At 43.2% G+C, this 24,680-nt stretch overlaps 1 protein-coding gene across 1 annotated transcript in view; it reads left to right on the plus strand.

Annotated features, from left to right (window-relative positions):
• The window catches only part of LOC126278820 (translation initiation factor IF-2-like), a 329,625-nt gene that overhangs the window by 145,653 nt on the left and 159,292 nt on the right, over positions 1-24,680 (plus strand). Inside the window, exon 6 of the mRNA XM_049979094.1 lies at positions 9,526-9,722. Coding sequence (XP_049835051.1) covers positions 9,526-9,722 — 197 coding nt within the window. The remainder of the gene's footprint in view (positions 1-9,525; positions 9,723-24,680) is intronic.

Genomic DNA, 24,680 nt, shown 5'->3' on the forward strand with positions numbered 1-24,680 from the left:
TAGTTAAACCTAACTAACCTAAGGACATCACACATATCCATGCCCGAGGCAGGATTCGAACCTGCGACCGTAGCGGTCGCGCGGTTCCGGACTGAAGCGCCTAGAACCGCTAAGCCACAACGACCGGCCCCTCTTATTTTTTGTTTCTGTGACCGTCTGTCATCATTCAGCACACACGTTTGTTCATGTTGTGACTTAGCGAATGATGTTTTTCCGCTTTCTCTGTAGGCGCTATAAATCTTCTATATGGTATTTCTTGAAAGGCGAAACAGTTTGGCTACCGTGGTTATGGCAGCATCCACCACACGAGAACCAACACTTTCCCTACATTCGAAGTCACTTAGCTCCGACGTAATGCACTCCCAACTAAACAGAATAGTGCTCTGACCACAAATGACACTTGCAACATATTGAAGACATTTGAAAGGTGTCGTTCAAGGTCAGATAGAGCAGCGCAACTTGAAGGCTTGGCTAGCGTCTCCGTTTATGTTTAAGCATGCATTTCTCGCAGTTTTCCCGCATTTTTGTCCAACTTTCGTTTCTTTGTGGTTAAATAATTCATGACGACATTAAAGGACTGTAGATTGACGGAGCTTTCTGATGCACATGTGGATTAACATCAAAGCTTTTTGACTGCACGACTTCTGAAACTAGCTTGGATATTGTTGTAAGTGTCCATAATGATTAGTTTATAGTACCGCAGGCCTTGAGGTGCACGCAGTGCTTGCCATATAATGTCCGTGACACTTGACCAGAAACCTTTTCTAGATCTATAAGGACCAACTAGACATTTTGCTAGTTAAGTTCAGGTTTTTCCATTACTAGTATTATTGCATCTATTGGATGCGTATTTCCCTTTCTGTTGTGAATCCAAACAATTTCTGTTAACAGGATAAGATGGCTGAGGCGTTATTCAAGGACTCTTTTCCAAATTTTAATGGTATGGCATAAAAGTTCTATGCCCCTGGAGATTGCACTGTCATTGCTCCTATATCTACATCTACATCTATCATCCGCAACCCACGTTTCATTGTGTGGCTGAGGGTACTTTGTGTACGACTGTTACATTGCCCCTTTTCCTGTTTCAGTCGCCTGTGATTCGCAGGAAGAACTATTGCCAGTAAGTCTCTGTACCGACTCTAATCTCTCCAATTTTATTTTCACGTTCCTTTTGCGAGATATAAATACAAATGACTCTCAGTCTGGTAACTGCCCTCTCTGCTATTATTTTTATGTGGTCATTCCACTTACCACAGGTCCGTACGCATACTCGTAGATATTTTACGGAAGTTAAAGCTAACAGTGATTGTTTAGATTTCGTGTAATTATACAATAATGTTTCTTTCTATGTACACGTAAATCGTTACATTTGTTTATGTTGACGGTGAAATGCCGTTCCCTGCACTAAGCGTCTCTCCTCTGCCGGTCTTCCTGCATTTCGTTGCAATTTTCTATCGTTGCACCAGAATCATTTGCGAAAAGCCTCGTGGAACTACCGAGTCTACTAATTCCTATATAGGTATTGTGTAAAGTATTCGAACTGTGACACTACATTGGAGGTGACCTTCACGGCTCAACAGTTCCGTCCGTTGAGAATGACAAGCTGTGTCCCTGTTTGCTAGAAAGCCTTCAGTCCACTCACACAGTTAATCTAATATTCCATACGCTCCTATTTAGTTAGTTAGGCGGCAGAGCAGAACTGCATAGAACACCTTACGGAAGTCCCTGGCTGGACGCCCGTTTCTACTTTTGTCTGACTTCGTGGACGAGGGGAACAAGCTCGGTCTCATATGAGCGCTAATTTAGGAATCCATGTTGCTTGCTACAGAGGAGAGTATCGATCTCGAGAAGCGTCATAATACGCTAACATAAAATGTGTTCCAAAATGCTAAGACAGACCAAAGTCAGAGATATATGCTTATGGTTTCTTGCGTTTGTTGGACGACCCTTTTTAAAAACGGGAACGACCTGTGTTATTTTCCAATTACAGGAAATTTTCTTTTCTTCAGAGACCTACGACACACCGCTACTAGAAAACGGCAAGTTCTTTCTCATACTTTGTGTAGAATAGAGTTGGTACCGCGTCAGGTTCAGTTGCCTTCTCCAGGCGTTTGGTATATCTTTGCTTTTCAGGGTGTTGTTAAGCAATTTTGCTAACCGTATCTCACCAACATCTTTCAGTGTTTTCCACACATCAGCAGGTATTTGGTGCCACTCGCTTTTTAGTTCCTCATTTCGCGTAGTATTCGTTTGAGCTTTTCTGAACATGACTAACCTAAATAATTGAACGGATGCTTTCAAGTGGCCAAACGATTTTATATCGTACACGAATTCTCGAAAAGTCGTTGCAGCATTTATCAGTCGTGCTGCATGACCTCTCTTTGCTGGATAGTACAGAGTAGTCTGAAATTAAGCAGGGAACAATGACGAGCAACATGGTGTTCAGATATTCTAACCTGTTTTCTCACTTCCTCACTAGCGCCTTTGTAGCGGAAATTTGATTCAGACGTTAGCGCTTTCAAATGAGCGTCTCTTGTTCCGAACATAAATTTAGGAAGCTTTAGCGGTTGTCATTAAGAAAAAGGAAAGCGACAAAAATTAATGTGTTCACGACAGGCAGTAATATGCAACTAGCTACAGGACAGGAATATTGACACAAATGTGAAGAAAACGCTTAGTGAACAACCTGCTGAATATTGAAAATCATATCAACTTCAGTAAATTATCCAATGCGGAAAATAGGCCGATGAGAAAGATCGAGCCAATTGCAGCTGCCGGCGTACAAACCAAACACATTTGCATAACGGTGGGAACGTGTGTGCAGCTGACAAACCTCTGGTACTGCACAAAAGGAATGTGAACAACTGACGCTTACTGCAACAATTATGGGTAAACATAAACGCGCAGTGAAATGCAAGTGATCAATAACCGCGCTGAAACAAACGAAATACGGGCAAAATTGCCACGTCGTGACAACACAAAACACCGTGAATGCTAAAACGGTCATAACTCGATGTGTACGGCCAATAAACAACAAACAAGTGGGATTGCGAACATAGAGCAAAATATTGGAAGTTATGAAACTATTTTAAAGGAATGTAACACAGTAATGCTAAGGAAGGCAAAAAATAGATGTTGATATAAGGAATCGAATCAAGTTGCTGAAATAGATGGAAAGTCGGGTGCAATTGAGTTAGAGATGTTATAGCGTTAATTATGAGTAAAAAGTGGGGAAAATGGAACGAAACCTTAAAATACCGACTGGCGGGTAGAAACCCATGTTATTGCAACATGACGTGTTGCGTTAACGCGGTTTTGTTGTTGAGTAGGTGCTAAAATAGCTAATGTCTGTTTAACATAACCGAGCTTAACATGTAGGAAAGAAAACAAGTTACGTAAACACAAAGTTGAGAATGACAGCAGAAACGCAAATGTAGTTATTATCAGTTGTCAACAGCTCACAGAAACAATAAACAATTGCAGTGCATTTTTTTCACTCCTGCAGCTGGAACATCTCATCTTGCTTTATTGCGAATGCATGCAAATTCCACAACAAAGTGCATGTATTTAATTAAACCACACATCATTTGTGTTGTATCTTCACCAAACGAATCGCAAAATACGCGCCATGTCATATTTCCTCTGCTGGCTCAGTGAACTGAAATGAGCACTACGTAATTGCCCCCCCCCCCTCCCTCCCCACACAAGAAAATTAACTGGAATGTCTAAAATCGTGTTCTTCGTACTAGGTAATGAGATGATCTGAAGGGTTATCATTCTAAAAGGGCTAAATAGAGTCAACACAACCAAACAGAAGACCACACATTGAAAGAAATTATGTAAAAATGGCATAGTACAAAGAAATACTCACTTGAAAATGAGAATCATTTCCCAAAACAGTCGTATAAAATTATGAATACCAGAAAATTGTGACTGGTAGCAGAAAAGATATTTATAAACAAATCCATTGTTTTCACAATCGCAGACTTTAAAAAGAAACATTTGCAACGGACGAAAGCAGACAAGTACACGAAAGGTTATTCAAAATAAACTTAATTCAGATAATAAGAACATAAATGTGCACTGACTCCGCATGGACACTTATTCATCGACTTTAGGAAAGTAAGTTATCACTTGGCATTATCCAGAGAAACGAAAACACATTGACTCTTCTAAATAAATTTGTACTGAAATGCTGAACGTGCTAAGTCAACCAAACTACCTATATAATCGATTTGCTATTCAGTCCTATTGGTGTTCACTGTAAAACTGTTTGTACCCCTCAGGTAGATATTTCATCATACTTTAGAGGTCTCTTTTCTTCTCTGTACCAGTGATCGTTTCGAAATAGTCTCTTCAACATCCCTTTTTCAACACTCTTATAATTTCTCACCCCTCGTTCCACCAAATGTCTTTATTACCTGAATTACCCGAAGCATGGTGGCTTTCATCCTCTTTAGTTTTAGCGAACATATCAGCTCGTTGCTGAAACTGGCTGCGTTTCATCTGAACCACTTGAAATGATTGCTTACTGCGAGCTGTTGGTATAGTATTCATTGCATCATTAGGAACGAAATGCTTCTTCATCTTTGCTGAGGCTTTCTTTTCGAGTTAGCAATTTTTCTATTACCTCCCTTTGTTGAATTATTAATATTATTTCATTATCCATTTTACCACCGATAAAGAGATAGGCTACAAAACGTCAGGAGCATGTGGAAGTGTATCATCTGTATGTTCACTATCGTCAACCAGTGTAACACATTCTGCACTTACCCCATTTAACGTTAACAAGTCGTAGGTGTTGTCTCTCACTCCTATACCGGTCGTCGTATCACTACATTAGCCATCATTGGAGACAGCTTTTTTAGTATGTAAAAGCCCTGTTCACATACCACCTAACGAAGTAGAGAACACAATTTATGCAAAACTGGCGCTTAGCCGCTTTAACATGGCAAACCTCCATTTACAAACAAATCCCTGTTTATCAGAACTTGCGTATGAGGCAAACAGAAATTTATAAAAGAAGTTCTGAGTTCTGTGACTATTATAAAAAAAAGTGTTGTATATTTTGTTTAGTTTAGCATTCTATTAAGCGATCTTTGCGATGCCAAGGCGACGAAACCGTGTATGTGTGAAATATTAACGTGAATTTAAATGGGATATGTGTAAAAATGACGTTAGAGAACGTAGGAAATACTTCAGCTTTCCAATTACTAGAAGGAAGTGCTGCCTTCTTGCAAATGACGTCGCAGTGTTTACCATCTCATACACTCCAGACTGTTTGTATCTACTGAATAAAAGGAACGTGGCATTCCACACCAAATTATTTTTATTCGAAAATGCGTAGGTGTCTTGGAAATTATAATGGAATGGAATTTGCAGTTTTTAGAGCTCTTGCTCCCATGATTAATCAAGTGTTGATGGGGATTTTTGTACATGTAAATATATATCCCACATTAAATTTTTAACTTCAGATCTTTCACAGATGTATAATTCGCCAACTTTACTTTTTCTCTCGTAAGAACCGTTTACGCATAGTAAACGTGGCGTTTCACAGATTTACGTCCTAAAAAGGCGTAATATCTTGGATTTTTCTAGGACCTTTGTGTTAGGTTTTGAAACATCCCTTCTGTACTGCTGAGACAAACTATGAAAATGTCCGACCACAGAATGCGAGCACTTTTAGTAGTCAAGAGCTTTAATACTGATTTGTTTGCTTTGTAGTGCAATAGTCAAGTGGAGAAATTTGCTATGACACTGGATTAAAGAATCCGCAACGTTAACGTTTAATTGCTCAATTATGAGCCACCAAGCAAGCAACAGAATTTGAAGAACAGAGGTTAAGTTAGGAATTTAATAATAATTTTTGAATTTTTTGTGAAAAGCGCCGATTTGCGGAATATATTACTAAACGCATTGATCTTAACTGAAAACAAGTTCTGAAACTGTGAAAAATTCCATACTGCATAGCATACTAATGTCCGTTGAATCTTAAAGAAAGCTGATTTTTTGTCTGGTCGCCTTTGATTAGTATTACCGACTATCTTGTGTTCTGTAAAACTCTGTACTGGTCCCTTGTGTCGGTAAACATAGTCGGAAAAATATGAACTATCTGGTACTTAAAACGCTTCTTGGAAAATCACTGATGAGCCAAAACATTATGATTGCGTGTTTAACAGCGCGTTGTCCCACTTTTTGAACGCATTATAACAACGAATCTGCGTGGCATAGAGTTTGCCCAGTCCATAGTAGGTTTTCTGGAGATACGTGGTACCGCATTTCTACAAATCTGTCACGTAATTCCCTTAAGTTACTAGCTGGTGTTTTGTGGGCGCGTAGCTGGCGCCCGATAGCGCAGCAGATCTATTGCATGAGGAACAGACCAGGCGAATTTGGTGGTCCCGCGCTCACTGTGATTCCACAATAATTCAGGTCAAAACATTGTAAACGATGCTGGCCTTGTGACCTGGACTGTCCCCCTGCTAGCAGATGACGTCGTCGTCGAGGCAGACATCGACCATGAAGGGAAGCAGGTGGTTCGCAATGATGTTTACGTAATAAAGTCTTATCGGACTTCCAACCGCTTCAGTTGGTTAAAATCCCACGAACTTTCTGCCGTGCTCTCCTCGGCCATTGTCAAGAAGCAAATGACAGCCGCGGTGCCACCTTTATACAGCCACGCTGCTGGCTGTTACGTCACTGGTGCCCTCTTCCTCGCCTACTGTGGTATGGTTTCGTCCCTCGTCCGCCGCTTCAGCTTTGCAATGACCGGGTCCCATGCTGTACTGAGTTGCAAACCGCCGTCCTACTTGATGGTCTTATCAGATATTTTTTTTAATTTCTACCGCTTGTTTTATGACACAATCCCAAAATTCCTTCGTCCTCATAATGACAGATGTTTCGTCGAAAGCTTGTGGGATTTAACCACCTGACGCGGTGGAAGCTCAAGATATTTTATTAAGCCATATCGCCGGGAGACCGTGTCTTAATATAATGTTTACATAGTTCATATGTATCATGGTGCCTCATGGTCTTGAGGTAATGTTCTCGCTTCTCACGCACGGGGTCCCTGGTTCTATTCCCGGTGTGGTCATGGATTTTTTCTGCCTCGTGATGACTGGGTGTTGTTGTGTTGTCTTCACTTCTTCATCATTCATCCTCATTACGGTCGGAGGAAGGCAATGGCAAAATCACCTCCGCTAAGACCTTGCCTAGTACGGCGGTGCAGGTTTCCCGCATCGTCCCCTGCGCTCCTCGGAGTGTGGGACCTCATCATCATCAATTACTAGTACCGGGTAAATGTCCGTCGTAGCATAATACTCACCCACAGGCCTGCGTCAGCTGCACGGTGCTCGTTTCAAGCAACATATCTTCTAGATAGCGATGTATCCACACACGATCATTGACCTGGTATAACAAGAAACGCCATCCATCCGCATAGTCCAACCTCGATGATCTCGTGCCTAATGCAGTCGTAACCGCGATGTCGTTATGTCAGCAGGGGATCGGAACACGTTGGGGGCAGTTTGCTGCGTAGCCCGTAACAATCCTTTTTATCGTGGACTATTTATGAGTGGAAAAGAAATACGGGAAATGACAGTGGTACAAGAAATACTGTCTACGACACACCTCAAGGTGGCTTGAGGAGTACAGATGTAGCGGTCAGGCGAGAAGTGTCTACCATAAGCATTTTTAATCGGACTTTAGGTGTATCTAAGACTACTTAAACACTGACGAAACATACCGTGGTACCCAACATTACGAACATATCGATGTGTTCGTACTTTGCTTTAAGAATCTACATCTATGTTTATACTCCGCAAGCCACCCAACGATGTGTGGCGGAGGGCACTTTACGTGCCACTCCATTACCTCCCTTTCCTGTTCCAGTCGCGTATGGTTCGCGGGAAGAACGACTGCCGGAAAACCTCCGTGCACGCTCGAATCTCTCAAATTTTACATTCGTGATCTCCTCCGGAGGTATAAGTAGGATGAAGCAATATATTCGATACGTCATCCAGAAACGCACCCTCTCGAAACCTGGACAGCAAACTACACCGTGATGCAGAGCGCCTCTATTGCACAGTCTGCCACTTGAGTTTGCTAAACATCTCCGTAACGCGATCACGCTTACCAAATAACCCTGTGACGAAACGCGCCGCTCTTGTTTGGATCTTCTCTATCTCCTCTGTCAACCCGACCTGGTACGGATCCCACACTGATGAGCAATACTCAAGTACAGCTCGAACGAGTGTTTTGTAAGCCACCTCCTTTGTTGATGGACTACATTTTCTAAGGATTCTCCCAATGAATCTCAACCTGGCACTCGCCTTACCAACAATTAATTTTATATCATCATTCCACTTCACATCGTTCCGCACGCATACTCCCAGATATTTTACAGAAGTAACTTCCACCAGTGTTTGTTCCACTATCATATAATCATACAATAAAGGATCCTTCTTTCTATGTATTCGCAATACATTGCATTTGTCTATGTTAAGGATCAGTTGCCACTCCCTGCACCAAGTGCCTATCCGCTGCAGATCTTCCTGCACTTCGCTGCAATTTTCTAATGCTGCAACTTCTCTGTATACTACAGCATTACCCGCGAAATCCCGTACGGAACTTCCGACACTATCTATTAGGTCATTTACATATATATTTGAAAAGCAATGGTCCCATAACACTCCCCTGTGGCACGCCAGAGGTTACTTTACGTCTGTAGACGTCTCTACATTGAGAACAATGTGCTGTGTTCTGTTTGCTAAAAACTCTTCAATCCAGCCACACAGCTGTGTCTGATATTCCGTAGGCTCTTACTTTGTTTATCGGGCGACAGTGCGGAATTGCATTGAACGCCTTCCGGGAGTAAAGGAAAATGCCATCTACCAGGGAGCCTGTATCTAATATTTTCTGGGCCTCATGAACAAATAAAGCGAGTTGGGTCTCACACGATCGCTGTTTCCGGAATCCATGTTGATTCCTACAGAGTAGATTCTGGGTTTCCAGAAATGACATGATACGTGATCAAAAAACATGTTCTAAAATTCTACAACAGATCGACGTAAGAGATACAGGTCTATAGTTTTGCGCATCTGCTCGACGACCCTTCTTGAAAACTGGAACTACCTGTGCTCTTTTCCAATCATTTGGAACCTTCCGTTCCTCTAGAGACTTGCGGTACACGACTGTTAGAAGGGGGGCAAGTTCTTTCGCTTACTCTGTGTAGAATCGAATTGGTATCCCGTCAGGTCCAGTGGACTTTCCTCTGTTGAGTGATTCCAGTTGCTTTTCTATTCCTTTGACACTTATTTCGATGTCAGCCAATTTTTTCGTTCGTGCGAGGATGTAGGGTTTCTTCTCGTCCGTCACTCCAATTGCTGAAGTGCGGTTTTGTTCCTGTCGAGTGGGTTCGCTGGACAATTTTTTTAAACCGTTAATAGAAGCGATACCGTGTCACACTAGACGTATGCCATACATTCGTCCTCTAGCTGTACTTAGAGTGAATATGTGGTCCAACAGGCCATGTACGAGAACAGCTACGTGCTGGACCCGAAGAAGCCGTTCAGCAGTGACCGCGTGTCCCTGATGCTGCACGACCTGCTCGAAGGGGAGGAGATGAGCTACCCGGAGCGCTACGACCCAGAGAGCGCGCGCAAGCTGGCGCACGACGTCGCCGCGCTGTTGCGGGCCGGCGTCAGAGACCTGGCGTTCGACAGGTAAGGCGTCCCCCGCCCACCGCCACCCCTCCTACACCTCTTATTCTGACCCAAGCATCACGCTGACCATGCATTTCTTGAAAGGTCAGAGTACACATGGAGACAGGATTAGGTTCTAGAGGGAAGGGCGCCCAGGGGGAGGGGAGGGGGGACGTGGGAGGAAGACTGTCAATTTCTTTCCTTCCTCCTACCGCACCTCCGACCTCTCTCCAAACGTGATTGGCTGTCACACAAACATCTAACATACCTCACTTGTTTAGGATTTAATAATAATGGTAATACACTACTGGCCATGAAAATGGCTGCACCACGAAGATGACGTGCTACAGACGCGAAACTTAACCGACAGGAAGATGATGCTGTGATAGGAAAATGATTAGCTTTTCAGACCATTCACACAAGGTTGACACCTACATCGTGCTGACATGAGGAAAGTTTCCAACCGATTTCTCATACACAAACAGCAGTTGACCGGCGCCTGGTGAAACGTTGTTGTGATGCCTCGTGTAAGGAGGAGAAATGCGTACCATCATGTTTCCGACTTTGATAAAGGTCTGATTGTAGCCTGTCGTGATTGCGGTTTATCGTATCGCTACATTGCTGCTCACGTTGGTCGAGATCCAATGACTGTTAGCAGAATATGCAATCGGTGGGTTCAGGAGGGTAATACGGAACGCCGTGCTGGATCCCAGCGGCCTCACTAGCAGTCGAGACGACAGACATCTTATCCGCATGGCTGGAACGGATCGTGCAGCCATGTCTCTATCCCTGAGTCAACAGATGGGGACGTTTGCAAGACAACAACCTTCTGCACGAACAACTTCGACGACGTTTGCAGCAGCATGGACTATCAGCTCGGAGACCGTGGCTGCGGTTACCCCTGACGATGCATCGCAGACAGGAGTGCCTGCGATGGTGTACTAAACGACGAACCTGGGTGCGTGAATGGCAAAACGTCATTTTTCGGATGAATCCAGGATTTGTTTACAGCATCATGGTGGTCGCATCCGTGTTTGGCGACATCGCGGTGAACGCACATTCGAAGCGCGTATTCGTCATCGTTATACTGGCATATCACCAGCGTGATGGTATGGGGTGCCATTGGTTGCACGTCTCGGTCACATCTTGTTCGCATTGACGGCACTTTGAACAGTGGACGTTACGACCCCTGGCTCTACCCCTCATTCGATCCCTGCGAAACCCTACATTTCAGCAGGATAATGCACGACCGCATGTTGCAGTTTCTGTGCGGGCCTTTCTGGAGACAGAAAATGTTCGACTGCTTCCCTGGCCAGAACATTCTGCAGATCTCTCACCAATTGAAAACGTCTGGTCAAAGGGGGCCGAGCAACTGGCTCGTCGCAATACGCCAGTCACTACTATTGATGAATGTGGTATCGTGTTGAAGCTGCATGGGCAGCTGTACCTGTACACGCCATCTAAGCCAGGCGTATCAAGGCCGTTATTACGGCGGGTGGTGGCTGTTCTGGGTAATGATTTCTCAGGATCTATGCATCCAAATTGCGTGAAAATGTAATCACATGTCAGTTCTAGTATAATATATTTGTCCAATTAATACCCGTTCATCATCTACATTTATTCTTGGCGTAGCAATTTTAATGGGCAGTAGTGTAGTAATATTAATAAAACATATCAAATGAAACTGGTATGGGCATAAGTATTCAAATACAGAGATATGTAAACCGGCAGAATACAGCGCTGCGGTCGGCAATGCCTATATAAGGCAACAAGTGTCTGGCAGAGTTGTTAGATCGGTTACTGCTTCTGCAATGGAAGGTTATCAAGATTTAAGTGAGCCTGAACGTGGTGTTATAGTCGGCGCGCGGACGACGGGACACAGCATCTCCGAGGTAGCGAAGAAGTGAGGATTTTCCCGTATGACCATTTCACGATTGTACCATGTACACCAGGAATGCGGTAATATATCAAATCTCCGACATCGTTGCGGCCGAAAAAATATCCTCCAAGAACGGGACCAACGACGACTGAAGAGGAACGTTCAACGTGACAGATATACAACCCTTCCGAAAAATGCTGCAGATTTCAATGCTGGGCTATCAACAAACGTCATAGCTCGAACCATTCAACGAAACGTCATCGATGTGGCCTTTCGGAGCCGAAAGTCCACTCGTGTACCCTTCATGACTGCACGACATGGAACTTTACGCCTCGCGTGGACCGTTCAACATTTACATTGGACTGTTGATGACTGGAAACATGTTGCTTTGTCGGACGAGTCTCGTTTCAGATTGTATCGAGCGGTTGGACGTGTATGGATATGGAGACTGTGGTGTCACCGCCAGACACCACACTTGCCAGGTGGTAGCCTTTAAACCGGCCGCGGTCCGGCAGTATACGTCGGACCCGCGTGTCGCCACTATCAGTGATTGCAGACCGAGCGCCGCCACACGGCAGGTCTAGAGAGACTTCCTAGCACTCGCCCCAGTTGTTCAGCCGACTTTGCTAGCGATGGTTCACTGACAAAATATGCTCTCATTTGTCGAGGCGATAGTTAGCATAGCCTTCAGCTACGTCATTTGCTACGACCTAGCAAGGCGCCATTATCAGTTACTATTGATATTGTAAATCATGTACCGTCAAGAGCGACGTTCGTCATTAATTGTATTGCAGCAGCTACGACCGTTTTTCTAAATTCTAATTTCCTTATCATGTTCCAGACCTCACGCCAGCCTGCGTGAGGTAAATCGCGTGCCTTTCGGCCTCCTCTAGTAACACAGTGTTGGCTCTCCTGCCAACCTAAACAGAGACAACCTCATGAATCCATGGATTCCGCATGTCAGCAGGGGACTGTTCAAGCTATGGAGGCTCTGTAATAGTGTGGGGCGTGTGCAGTTGGAGTAATATGGGATCCATGATACGTCTATACAAGACTCTGACAGGTGACACGTACGTAAGCATCCTGCCTGATGATCTGCATCCATCCATGTCCATAGTGCATTCCGACAGACTTGGGCAACTCCAGCAGGGCAATGAGACACTCCACTCGTCCATAACAGCTACAGAGCGCCTCCAGGAACATTCTTCTGAGCTTAGACACTTCCGCTGGCCACCAAACTCCCCAGACATGAACATTGTTTGGCATATCTGGAATGCCTTGCAACGTGCTCTTCAGAAGGGATCTCCAGCCCCTTGTCCTCTTACAGGTTTATGGACATCCCTGCAGTATTCGTAGTGTCAATTCCCATTTCAGACATTAGCCGACTCCGTACCCCGTTGTGTTGCGGCGCTTCTGCGTTCTCGCAGCGGCGCTACACGGTATTATGCAGGTGTACTAGTTTCTTTGCCTCTTTAGATATATAAACTGCTGGACCAATTTCAACCAAACATAGTACACATAACCAAATATAGGACTCTTATCACTTATTGTCTGGAAAGAATCGCTTTGGGGATAAGAACCAGTTACCTATGAAAGAGGTGGGGGTGAAAAAGAAGTGCAGCCCATGACGAGCGAATGTTTAGATTTTATTCGTCGAATATTTCAGAATGAGTGCACTTCGTGACTTCCAACCAACTTGGCACATAAAAACCTTAACGAAACTTGTTCTCGCTGACAGCCAACACAGTAAGATGAAAGGAAAAAAGTTTTCTCAGCTGATGCAGTAAAAGTACCACATAAGACATGACGTTTTAATTTATTACTTCTTTACTAATAACTGAATTCACGACACTTTTGCGGACAGTATTCACATATACCACGGACATACCAGCAGAATTAATTCGCTGTACGACACAAAGTTGAACAGTTATGTGGTCATTAACACTGAAATGCGGAAGAAACTACCGCATCATGCATTACTTTTAAATTTTTTACTTCTGTATGTCACTTAATATAGCCACATAAATAGATAATTGTACGATACATAGTCCAAGAGATACGACGTCGAAAACATGGAGCTGCATGAAAATGGAACTGCAAGGCGGAATTCGTTAGAGATACAGGTGAAATATGTGCACAAATACGTGTGAAATATGACGTGTAGGGTGAGTACGTTGAGGGTATGTTTCAGCGTATAAGTCTCTAGCTCTCACTGAATTTTGTTGGCATTCTACGTAAATGAGAAGCATATCGACCTGTTCTTCGAAGGAATACATCATTCACATTCGCTTCATTCGACGATACTAGTCTCATCGTTCCTATTAGTGTTGTATTGCGAAACTGTCGAATGGTGTTTTCATGTCAATGGCACGTTAGATGGATACGTCTTATTCGGCGAATATTTACTATTTGCGCGATATACGAAAGAGAATTGTCAGAGCATGTGCTTCGATAAGTGCCGAAGTGATGAGAAATGCCACTCAATCCGTGATAAGAAGATTCAACACTGCATTGATACCAATGGACATCACTTCGGACACCTTCTGTGAATGGACGTTCCCGCCACTTTTGTGATCTTCGTTGACCTTCAAAGACCTTACTGTTACACATCGTTGGATTTGTTTCGATAGCCGCTATCAGAAAATAAGTACCAAACTATAGCACCCCACTTTAAAAAAATTGTCCTTCGTATCTCTGACGCGACCCCACCTAGCAACAACAAACCAGCGTTATATTATGGCCCCCGTTGTCCACTGCAACATCTGTCCCGCAAACTTTTCAGCTACTATCATACTTTCGGAGTTATTCTAGGTGCCAACAGTTAGTGACTTACCCTGTAGAAGTGTGTGGATCAAAATTAAAATATTGTGTCGTAAGAGGCAAACCGAAGCGTTTGTATGCTTCAGAGACTGTAATCACTGGAGGTAGGTTATTAACTAAATGCATAAAAAAATCCTGTATCATTTCTGTGACACGCTCTCCCATATTTCGCGATGATACAGAACATGCTGCATTTCTTTGAACTTTTTCGATGTACTCTGTCAGTCCTACCTTGTAAGGATCCCACACCGCGCAGCAGTATTCTAAAAGAGGACCGACAAGCGTAGTGTAGGCAGTCTCTTTAGTAGGTCTGTTACATTTTCTAAGTGTCCTGCCAATAAAACGCAGCCTTTGGTTACCCTTCCCCACAACATTTTCTGTGTGGTCTTTCAATTTAAGTTTTTCGTAATTGTAATACCTAGGTAATAAGTTGAATTTACGGCTTTTAGATTAGACTGATTTATCGTGTAACCAAAGTTTAACGAGTTCCTCTTCGCACTCATGTGGATGACCTCACACTTTTCGTTATTTAGGGTCAACTGCCTCTTTTCACACCATTCAGATATTTTTTCTAAATCGTTTTGATCTTCTGATGACTTTATTAGTCGATAAACGACAGCATCACCTGCAAATAACCGAAGACGGCTGCTCAGATTGTCTCCCAAATCATTTATATAGAGAAGGAACAGCAAAGGGCCTATAACACTACCTCGAGGAACGCCTGAAATCACTTTTTTGGAACTGGATGTTATATAATTTTTCAGCTGGTTGTCACATTCTTAAGGTAAATACATTGTTTCCTCTGCAACAAAATCTTTCCTTTGCTAACCACATGCCTATTAGTAGTTAGAGCCTTCAGAAGTTTGAATCTTTTATTTAGCTGGCAGTAATGGAGCTTGTGGAATTACCATAGGTTGTGTAATGAAGATTTTTGTGAGGTAAGTAACTTACTAAATATATAGCTTACTGTTAGGATCTCTTCTTATTCAGAGCCATTCTTTTGTATTAATTATTTGAAGACACGTTATCATTTTAAAGCAGTCAGATGGCGTTATCCTTGAGTATTCTGAGTAATTAATGAATAGGAAAAGTTTGAGTTCTGTTTGTCAGGGCAAATTCTGTAGGTCACTGTTGAAACGATAAGACAAGCAAAGAGACACTCAGCAGTAAAAAAAACTATTAAGTTTCACTGTCGTGAGTGAAGATGGTGTAAATGTGCTCCAAGTTTCAAATGTGTGTGAAATCTTGTGGGACTTAACTGCTAAGGTCATCAGTCCCAAAGCTTACACACTACTTAACCTTCAGCCGCCCAGTCCATGACTGCAGCGCCCCAGAACGCTCGGCTAATCCCGCTCGGAGCTCCAAGGTGCGGGCGGCCGCACGGCCAGCTGCTATGCTGTTGAAAGTAACGGTAGGTCTTTTCCTGCCATAAATTCACGACTAATCGTATCCACTCGTCCGGGCAACTTTTATTTACCCCAACCTGTATTTTTGTTGAATGGGTAGGCACAGTTTGGATACTAGATGAATGGGACGTTGAGTTTCGATTACGATAAGATGACAGGCACTTAATAACTGTTGTGAGCTACTGGGGTGCGTGTGACTTGGGGAAACACTGAAGTTGACACAGTGTACGGCAGTCAAGTAGCGTGTGTCGCCGCGAGCGACGTGGTCGAACAGAGGATTATTGCAGATGTACACATAAGCGATCATGGATAGTTCTGTCCATCTAGTGTTTTCACTACCAAACAAGTTTGCGTTTTACATCCCGTGGAAGATTGCTGACCGGGTAAAGGAAGTGTAAGTCTTCTTGCATGTAGCGACAGAATATTCTGCCCAGCTGAGGCGTCCGTCCAAAGCTACAGCCAGATTCTTCACTGTTTTCTGATAAGGTATTGCCATATTGTCGAGAATACGAGGAGGCAACTGGTCACAGCTCATTAATTTCTACTGGAATTCTAAAATTACCGGAGAATTTTTAGCACTTAGTTAAAGCGTCACTGAAGACATAATTTTATTCGTTTGGACGGTGCCAGTATTGATGTCTTTGGTGGTGGCACTTACTCAAAGCTGGAAAATACCGCCATGGAAATGATATCTTGCAGGAGGACTGAACCGACGAGACGTCATTGGCGTACAAGGAAACTAATACTGGGTCCAGAGCCGGCGCTTGTGGTACTCCTGAAAGAACATGCTTCCAGGACTAGTCTTCATTCTTAAAGATAACACATAGCTTTCCGTTTTTCAAGTATCTCCCAAGCCACATCAGCGTATTATCTGAAAATTTTAGCTGTCGCATTTCTCCAAGCAGTATGTCAAAGTTGACGGTATCAAATGCTTTGCTGAAGTCTAGTAATCTCAATAATACGGCCTCAGGGTCGACCATGGTGTATTTCAGGATATGAGTAACCTTATTTAATGGAAATTAGAGGTGCAGGGTAGTAAGGTTGTTGCATCTCACTACTGGTGACAATGTGTATTTGGTCGACCGGTCAGAACCTGTGAGCAGGCATCGAGGTTTGATATTAATTGGCAGAACAGGAAACTACGTTATTAAATGACAGAATAGGAAAGCAGGTCAAATAAAGAGAATATCTTTCAATCTACGGGATACACGGGGTGCACCTGGGATAGGAAGTTACCAGGAGTATGCCTGTCTGGGATGACTAACAAGTAATGGAATGGGAAACGGAAGGAGAGGCGGTTCATGTTATGTTCTGTAGGTGGCCGGTCATGAGGCGCAGAGCCAGAGGCTCTGCTTCCCAACAAAAAATTCTATTGTAGTCGAGATCCGTATCACAAGGGATAGAAGTAATTGCTTTCTGCACTGCAGAACCCCCCAGGGTCCATACACGTGACCGTCTCCCCCAACTGTACTGGATAAACCGATGGTGTGATTTTGCTAGGAGGCTTCAGCAGAGGGCTGAGGGTATCCCTTGTCAGCAGCATTAACAGGACAGAAGTACTTCGGCTCTGGAAGGCAGGCAACTTGGGTCACGTAGGCACAGCCGAAGTTACTTCGGGAGCAAATTCGACTGTAGCCTCGCCACTACCCTGTACAGCAATGTTTGTGCTACGGTTTTTAAGAAAGATTATTACGCATAAAAGGAAATTACAATCTCAGCGGCTTACTGTCATTTGTCGAACACATCGTTTCGATATCTTGAACCGTCCAGGAAATAATTGTAAAAGGGATGCTGTGTAAGTGAGAGATAAACATTCATCTATTTCCGAAGAGGAAATAAGTGCGTTGCGTGAGTTTCTCCACCTACTGGCCCCTACTTGCCTTTTGTTTTCATTCACTTTCTTTCTTACCTTTCTTTATGTGATTATTGTTTAAATGCTAATGTAACAAGATGTTAGATGATACTTTCTACTAAAAATTAACTTTTACTGTACAGCATCAATATTATGCACGGCTTTCATTGCCGCAATTAAAGATTCAGCTGTCGTAAAACGCTGCAGAACGAAGAGTTTACAACTCAAATACAAAGTGTCGTCTTTGTAAATTCGTGTCTTTTTGCAAGCGGTACTTATATTTTATTGCATGTTAGTCAGCAGACTCTTGTACGAGTAGTAGTGCGGTGTTATGCCCTCTACATGAAATACGCTACAGCTGTAAACGAACTCTAATAGCAGCAATCAGCAGGGATTACGTGCAACATCGCTTCGCATCGTGGTAAATTATCGTGAGTGCGAGGCTCCGCCTCTCCTCGGGGCATGCACTGAAATGAATCTGCGTGAGAGGTTAAAACCGTGTTTTCACCAGGACCTTTCAATGTGCCACCGACGTTCCTACTTCACTGCGGTACCAGAGATTTCATTCTGTTACTTACCTTCAACATGTCGCTAATTTTTATGCGACTAATACTTCTTTCTCAAATAGTATTTGTTTAGTTGGTACAATAAGGAGAACGATATTGACACACACAGGTTTCGAATCGTGTGCCATTATAGTTCCGACTCAAAAGTCACAGACTTGGGTTACATTTAATTATCTCTCATAGAGATAACCCGACGGTAGTATTCATGATAAATAATACCCGAATGTTATCTTTTTGGTGTCTCTATATCGAATATGATATTTTTCCCAGCGTTTCTGTCTCCGACTTCACGAGTTACATTTTCGTTTCCATGTGTCTATCCACGCACTTCAAATTAATCATTGTTGCTGTTGTGGCCTTCGAACACTGGTTTGATGCAGCTCTCCATACTACTCAAGTCTCTTCAGCTCTTACTGCATTCGTCTCTTAGTCTCCCTACACGGTGTTTATCCCCCATAATATTCTCAAGTACTAAACTGGTGACCCCTTGATCTGTCCTATAAACCTATCACTTCTTCTACTCATGTTGTGCCCAAATTTATTTTCTCCCCAATTCTGTTCAGTACCGCGTGATCTATCCGTCTTCAGCGTTCTTCTGTAACACCTCGCTTCAAAAGCTTCTATTCTGTTATTGTCTAAACCGTTCATCGTACGTGTTTCCCTCCCGTAAGTGGCTACACGCCATATAAATACTGTCAGAAAAGATTTTGTGAGACTTAAATCTGAATTCGACGTTAACAAATTTCTCTTCTTCAGGAACACTTTTCTTACCATTTCCGTTGTACATTTTATATCCTTTCTACATCGGCCAACATTAGTTGCTTTGCTGCCAAAATAGTGAAACTCATTTACTACTTCAGGTGTCTTATTCCCTAATTTAATTCCTTCACCATCACCTTATTTAATTCGATTACGTTCCATTATCCTTGTTTTGGTTTTGTTGATTTTTCGTCTTATACCCTCCTTTCAAGACACTGTCCATTCCGTTCAACTGCTCTTTCAAGTCCTTTGCTGTCTCTGACAGTATTACAATGTCACTGTCAAACCTCAAACTTTTATTCTGTTCAAGTTTAAAAGAGCGTTTCACTCCTTCTTTTTTAGCACTGCTACCACCAAAATTTCGGAGCACTCCCGTTAACATTGTCAAAGGCTAAGTTTACAAACGCTATAAATATTGGGTTCCGTTTCCTTAACATACAGCGTGACAGTTATTGAAGTATATGAAATAAAATCGTTATAACTTCTGAACGGTTTGCGTTAGGACGTTCAAACTGTACGGCTGGCCGCGGGACTGATGGGAATGAGTATGCAGATGCATGCATGGTTTAACGACGAAGCCCGCTTTCATTTGGATGGGTTCGTCAGTAAGCAAAATTGGAGTGTTTGGGGAATTGAGAACCCGCATTTCGCGATCGATGAGTCTCTTCACCGTCGACGGGCGACTGTGTGGTATGCAGTGTCCAGGCATGGAATAATCGGTGCGACATTCCTTTATGGCTGGGTGATTTCCGAACGGTACGTGAAGTTTTTGGAGGATGATTTCATCCTCATTAACCAAAGTCACCCTGATTTCGACAAGATGTGTTTCATGCAAGACGGAGTTCGACCTCATCGAAGCAGGAGAGTGTTTGATATCCTGGAGGAGCACTTTGGGGACCGTATTCTGGCTCTTGGGTACCTAGAGGGCACTGGCAAGTGTCCCTATAGGGCTTCATATTCTTTGGATATGAACACATTTGCCTCCTTTTTGTGGGGCTATATTAAAGACAACGCGACAACAATAACACCATAACCATTGCTGAGCTGAAAACAGCCATTCAAGAGGTCATCGACAGCATCGATGTTCCGACACTTCAGTAGGCCATACATATTTTCGCTATTCGTCTGCGCCACATCATCGCCAACGATGGCAGGCATATCGAACATGTCATAACCTAAATATGAATATCTGAAGTAACGTTTACATGTAGAATAAAGTGTGACTAATTTGTCACTAATTTACGTTTGGAGGTATAAATTAAACAACGCCTTCAGTCACAACTTTTTCGCGTTTTATTAACTACACGACGCATTTCGCACCCTGTGGGTCCATTGTCAGGTGTAATTTGTCTTAATACATGTTTTATTTCTTCTCCTGAATGAGGTGAAGTGCATATTCCTGTCACTGAAAGGTTTAATGTTAGGTTATGAATTTCGTAAGTCGAACGCGGAAAATATGTGCAAAATAGTGGAAAATGAACATTGTAAACTTACCACGTTTTAGTACCGGCAGACATTCTTTTCTCCGTCTTTTTAGTACATGTCGCTTCATTCAGGATGTACATTGGGACACACATGTTTATAAACACTTCACAGGTGTTTTTGTACAGGATGTTGTCAAAGATGAATTTATTCATAGCACTACGAATAAGTTCATCTTTGACAACATTGCAAAGAACCATAGTTCGATGAAAAGTGAACCATACATACCTAGAAAGAACAGCCACTCTGTAGTAGAGAAGGTAATTGAAAGGAATACGCAATGAGACTAATACAAACGACACATTTTTTCAAAGACGGTAATTACACTGAAGTCATCGTAATTTATGATGATCCCCTGGATATTAAAAAATATGGCACAAGGTTGTTAGTAGGGTGTGTGATCGCCTTATGCTTTGCAATGTGCTCAAATGCTAGCCACAAGGTTTATAAGAATTTCTTGTGATAGGGCGTTTCATTCACCTACCAGGCTGGTTAATAACTGCTGAAAGGTCATTGGTGTATGTGGATTTACATGTGTGCAATGCGTCTTTCCAACGAGTCCCACACTAGTTCAATGGGATTTACGTCCCTTCGCGGCATACGAGCATCTTTTCGATCCAAAAGCTCATTGACCAGCGCTGTTTGGTGCGGTCTTCCATAAAAGTAAAGCCATTTCCGAGAGTACTCCTGAAAAGATGAGCGTGGGGAAGAAGTATAGTGTCACAATAATGACAACTATTGAGTTTATTGTGTTGAAATATCTACATCTACATCTACATTTATACTCCGCAAGCCAGCCAACGGTGTGTGGCGGAGGGCACTTTACGTGCCATTGTCATTACCTACCTCTTTTATTCCAGTCGCGTATGGTTCGCGGGAAGAACGACCTTCTGAAAGCCTTCGTGCGCTCTCGAATCTCTCCAATTTTACATTCGTGATCTCCTCGGGAGGTATAAGTATGGGGAAGAAATATATTCGATGCCTCATCCAGAAACGCACCCTCTCGAAACCTGGCGAGCAAGCTACAGCGCGATGCAGAGCGCCTCTCTTGCAGAGTCTGCCACTTGAGTTTGCTAAACATCTCCGTAACGCTATCACGCTTACCAAATAACCCTGTGACGAAACGCGCCGATCTTCTTTGGATCTTCTCTATCTCCTCTGTCAACCCGACCTGGTACGGATCTCACACTGATGAGCAATACTCAAGTATAGGTCGAACGAGTGTTTTGTAAGCCACCTCCTTTGTTGATGGACTACAGTTTCTAAGGACTCTCCCAATGAATCTCAACCTGGCACTCGCCTTACCAACAATTAATTTTATATGATCATTGCACTTCAAATCGTTCCGCACGCATACTCCCAGATATTTTACAGAAGCAACTGCTACCAGTGTTTGTTCCGCTATCACATAATCATACAATAAAGGATCCTTCTTTCTACGTATTCGCATTACATTACATTTGTCTATGTTAATGGTCAGTTGCCACTCCCTGCACCAAGTGCCTATCCGCTGCAGATCTTCCTGCATTTCGCAACAATTTTCTAATGCTGCAACTTCTCTGTATACTACAGCATCATCCTCGAAAATCCGCATGGAACTTCCGACTTGCAGGACAGTACGCCCACGCGATACTGTGCATTCCCATACGATGGACCATCAAAACGACGGTTTTCGACAACGTTCCTAGGTACATTACTCGTTCGCACCTCTTGCCATACGAGATTTGGTCCAGAATCACTACTGAGACTCTATCTGCTCTCACTGGGGAAGAGCGAGAGACCACACTCCTCACTGCTTCAGCCCCTGATCTCCGCACCATGACAAACGGTACCGCCCTGTACGGGTGTCAACAGGACACAACGTGGTGTTCCTCGTGCAAAGAGACCACCCCGATACAGTCGTCGTGTCACCGTGGAGCGTCATGTTATTTACGGTTTCAGTTGCATCCGCTTTCTAACGTGCGTCTCTTCTTCCATGGTGCACAGTGTAGCAGTCAGCTGCAGGTGAAGTTCATCGTGGTCGACTACCTACTCTCCTTAGGGCAAGAATGTCTGTGGTTCGGAACGCTCCCCAAGTACGTGAAGCAATGCGTACGTAACACGAAATTCCTGAGCTACACTCCCCACCCTTCGTCCTTCTTCTAGTTTCCTGATGACTCTTGCTCATGTGACGTCATCCAGATGTTGCATCCGGGCCATGTTTTAATGCAAAACACCATCACAGTGCACCGTGACTGCTCGTCGATTGACACACACACTGTCTTTAACTGTCACTTCAACTGTCTCGTGTTGAGGGGCCAGTCGCATCTGGCGCTGTAGTCACGCTGACCTAAAGCCAAGTGACGTCCAGCTATCTGTACACGACAATGCTCCCGCACTTTTATTCTTCTCCAGCGAGCAATTAATATGTTATGGTACTTTATTCATCAGTGTACATTAAGCTATTGAATCTCTAATGCTAGCCTGTCATGTTCTTCAGCACTAGCACCTTCAATCAGCTATAGCTCATGTTGTTTATGTTTTGGACGCCCTCAGACCATTGTCAGCGGTTGATCGTGTACATGCTACTAAAACAGTTTGCCATGCACTGTGTACTATAACCATGGCGGCACGGGAATGGTTTACATATTTCGCGATTTCTGAAATGCTTCCACTGTTTCCTGCGTCCCCCCCGACACGCGTTATATACTCTCCTCTGCTAGTGATGCCACCTGCAGCCTGTGAGTGGTTATTGTACGTTGATGTCCAATGTATGCGGTGGTCTCATTAATGTGACAGTACAGTGTTGTTGTTGTGGTCTTCAGTCCTGAGACTGGTTTGATGCAGTTCTCCATGCTACTCTATCCTGTGCAAGCTTCTTCATCTCAAGTACCTACTGCAAACTACATCCTTCTGAATCTGCTTAGTGTATTCATCTCACGGTCTCCCTCTACAATTTTTACCCTCCACGCTGCCCTCCAATACTAAATTGGTGATCCCTCGATGTCTCAGAACGTGTCCTACCAACCGACCCCTTCTTCTAGTCAAGTTGTGCCACAAACTTCTCTTCTCCCCAACCCTATTCAATACCTCCTCATTAGTTACGTGATCTACCCATCTAATCTTCAGCATTCTTCTGTAGCACCACCACATTTCGAAAGTTTCTATTCTCTTCTTGTCCAAACTATTTATCGTCAATGTTTCACTTCCATACATGGCCACACTCCGTATAAATACTTTCAGAAATGACTTCCTGACACTTAAATCTATACTCCATGTTAACAAATTTCTCTTCTTCAGAAATGCTTTCCTTGCCATTGCCAGTCTACATTTTATATCCTCTCTACTTCGACCATCATCAGTTATTTTGCTCCCCAAATAGCAAAACTCCTTTACTACTTTAAGTGTCTCATTTCCTAATCTAATTCCCTCAGCATCACCCGACTTTATTCGACTACATTCCATTATCGTCGTTTTGCTTTTGTTGATGTTCGTCTTATACCCTCCTTTCAAGATACTGTCCATTCCGTTCAGCTGCTCTTCCAAGTCTTTTGCTGTCTTTGACAGAATTACAATGTCATCGGCGAACCTCAAAGCTTTTATTTCTTCTCAATGTATTTTAATACCTACTCCGAACTTTTCTTTTGTTTCCTTTATTGCTTGCTCAATATACAGATTGAATAACATCGGGGATAGGCTACAACCCTGTCTCACTCCCTTCCCAATCACTGCCTCCATTTCATGCCCCTTGACTCGTGTAACTGCCATCTGCTTTTTGTACAAATTGTAAATAGTCTTTCGCTCCCTGTATGTTACCCCTGCCACATTCAGAATTTGAAAGAGAATATTCCAGTCAATATTGTCAAAAGCTATCTCTAAGTCTACAAAAGCTAGAAACGTAGGTTTGCCTTTCCTTAATCTAGCTTCTAAGATAAGTCGTAGGGTCAGTATTGCCTCACTTGTTCCAACATTTCTACGGAATCCAAACTGATCTTTCCCGAGGTCGGCTTCTACTAGTTTTTCCATTCGTCTGTAAAGAATTCGCGTTAGTATTTTACAACTGTGACTTATTAAACTGATAGTTCGGTAATTTTCAGATCTGTCAAACCTGCCTTCTTTGGGATTGGAATTGTTATATTGTTCTTGACGTCTGAGGGTATTTCGCATGTTTCATACATCTTGCTCACCAGATGGTAGAGTTCTGTCAGGACTGGCTCTCCCAAGGCCGTCAGTAGT

This window comes from Schistocerca gregaria, chromosome 6, assembly GCF_023897955.1.
Source record: "Schistocerca gregaria isolate iqSchGreg1 chromosome 6, iqSchGreg1.2, whole genome shotgun sequence".
Classification (NCBI taxonomy): domain Eukaryota; kingdom Metazoa; phylum Arthropoda; class Insecta; order Orthoptera; family Acrididae; genus Schistocerca; species Schistocerca gregaria.